The sequence below is a fragment of the Hipposideros armiger genome, unplaced genomic scaffold (genome assembly GCF_001890085.2).
Source record: "Hipposideros armiger isolate ML-2016 unplaced genomic scaffold, ASM189008v1 scaffold_809, whole genome shotgun sequence".
NCBI classification, from domain to species: domain Eukaryota; kingdom Metazoa; phylum Chordata; class Mammalia; order Chiroptera; family Hipposideridae; genus Hipposideros; species Hipposideros armiger.
In genome coordinates this window covers 824,561-826,850 of record NW_017732159.1, presented here as the reverse complement: position 1 = coordinate 826,850, position 2,290 = coordinate 824,561, and the positions used below count along the sequence as shown (strand labels likewise).

Here is a 2,290-nt window from a genome sequence, read left to right as displayed (position 1 = left end):
ATACAATAATTATTAAACCAATAGTCTTATTGGGGCAAGTCAACTTCTGGGGATACAAATAGTGTCAACGGGAGGAATTTCATTTTTTCAGAACAGGTTGCATCACTTTAATTTTGGTCCAATTGAGACTTTGAAAAATGCATACCAATAAAAGCTTCATGAGACAATGCTCTTACTGGTTTGCTGGTGAAGTTGGCATCGACCCCCAAATCCAGCAGCCGATGAGTCTATAACAGAACTCCAAAGGGGGAAATCACACACAGCCTTCACTTTGCCCTGGTGGCGTCAACCATGATCGCACAGCCCCACAGGCACATCCTGCTGGCTGCTGTGAGCTGAGAGGCAGAGGAGCAGGCCTCTCCTTCACGCCTGCTCTTCCCCTGGATCTATTTTCTGTTCCAGCTGTGTGAGATGTTCTGAATCTTTTTCATTCTGATCCTCTGATCCAGCATCTTGTACCTCACAGGATGCTCCTCAGTTTTCTTTGGGACGGAAGGTGCGTAAGAGCCAGATGCATAAGCAGGGCGTTTAAAGTGGCGCAGAGGAGGCTTGATGACTGGAGGCCGTGCAAAGGAAGACAGACAACCGTTAGCCTCCCAAGGGTCGGGGCACAACTTCCTCGCCCCTAGTCTTCAAAACCAGGAAACAAACAGAGTTAAAACTCTCACTGGGGATTGTGTTGCTGACAGGTGAACAAGCACATTATCATCCTGGTCACTCACTTAACATAAATAAAGGCAAATTCCTAGAGATAAACAATGATGACCACGGGATATGCAGAGTCTTTTTCTAATGAATGGACTGGGTTAAGGATGTGAGAGGGATCCAAGGGGTCACTTTGGGGGAGAGCAGGGCAAACAGAAGTGAGCAGAGCCACTTCAGCAGTCGGCATTGTACGTAAGCTTTTAGGGCGGCAGAGTTGCACACAATCCTGAAATGCTAATACAAAGTGCATCATTGAGAAAACATTTGCAAAACATTACATATATACAGTTCTTGTAACCAAAATAATAAAAGATGTGAACAGACTACTCACCAGAAAAGATACACACATGGCAAAAACGCATAAGTTACTCGACAATTTTTGTCATTAGGAAATTGTAAATTAAAACAACAGTGATATGTAGTATACACCTATTAGGATGGATAAAATCCCCCCAAAATCTTTATGAAACACATTGCTGGCCAGGACACAGAGTGACAGGAGCTCTCAGTCTTGCTGGTGGGAATGTAAAATGTTACGGCCACTTTGGAAGACAGTTTGAGAGTTTCTCATGAAGCCAGACATAGTCTTACCACGTGCTCCAGCAATTGTGCTCCTAGGTGTTATTTACCTAACTGACTTGAAAGCTTAGGTCCACATAAAAACCTATACATGGATTTTATACAAGTTTATTCACAACTGCCAAAAACTGTAAGCAACCAAGATATCCTTAATAAATGGATAAACACATTACAGAACATCCATACAATGGAAAATTATTCAGTGATAAAAAGAAGTGAGCAGCTAAGCCATGTAAAGACAAAGATGAATCTTAGATGCATATTGCTAAATGAAAGAAGCCAGTCTGAGAAGGCTACCTACTGTCTGATTCCATTTATGTGACATTCTTAAAAGGGCAAAACAAAAGAAATGATAAAAGGATCAGTGATTGCCAGGGGTTCTGAGGGAGAAGGAAAGGTTAAGTGAGTGCAGCACAGGGAGTTTTTAGGGAATTAAACTATTCCACATGGGACCGCAGAGGTGGATGATGCTACCTATGCCAGCACTTAGCAGCACAAGGAGTGAACCTGAAGGTGTGCACATTTAAAAAATAATGTAGGCGGCCAGAGGAATCACAGAACGAAATGCAGAGTGTAACAAAACAATCTAACTGCATTAAAAATGTAGGAAACAATCTCATTAAATAGGATGTGGCAAAAAGATGCTTACTAGGTAACTTTGGATATGAGTGGGTTCTGTTAGACTAAAGGCCAATGAAGCTGCTCACAAGTGCGGTATCCTGGTTGATAAAGTTGTTTCCCATGGGAGTACTGGTTAACAATTTGACTACTACTCTAAATGTCTACTAGAATTGGACAACTATGGACATAGATAGTGGATGGCGAGAGCCAGGATTCTCACTATTGCAGTGGGAGCTTACAGAAAAGCAAAAGGAAGGGCAGTATGAATTCACTTATAATATAGACACAGATCAATACAGATGTAGACATAGGTATAGCTATGGATATGGATAAATACATAGAGATACACACACACACACACACACACACACACACACACACACAC

The 2,290-nt window shown here is 42.0% G+C and overlaps 1 protein-coding gene across 1 annotated transcript in view; it reads right to left on the bottom strand.

The window, feature by feature from the left end:
• PDE1C (phosphodiesterase 1C) overlaps positions 1-2,290 on the bottom strand; it is a 485,865-nt gene that overhangs the window by 9,665 nt on the left and 473,910 nt on the right. The window contains exon 20 of the mRNA XM_019628811.1: positions 355-556. Within this exon, the coding sequence (XP_019484356.1) occupies positions 387-556 (170 nt within the window). The 3' untranslated portion in view covers positions 355-386. The remainder of the gene's footprint in view (positions 1-354; positions 557-2,290) is intronic.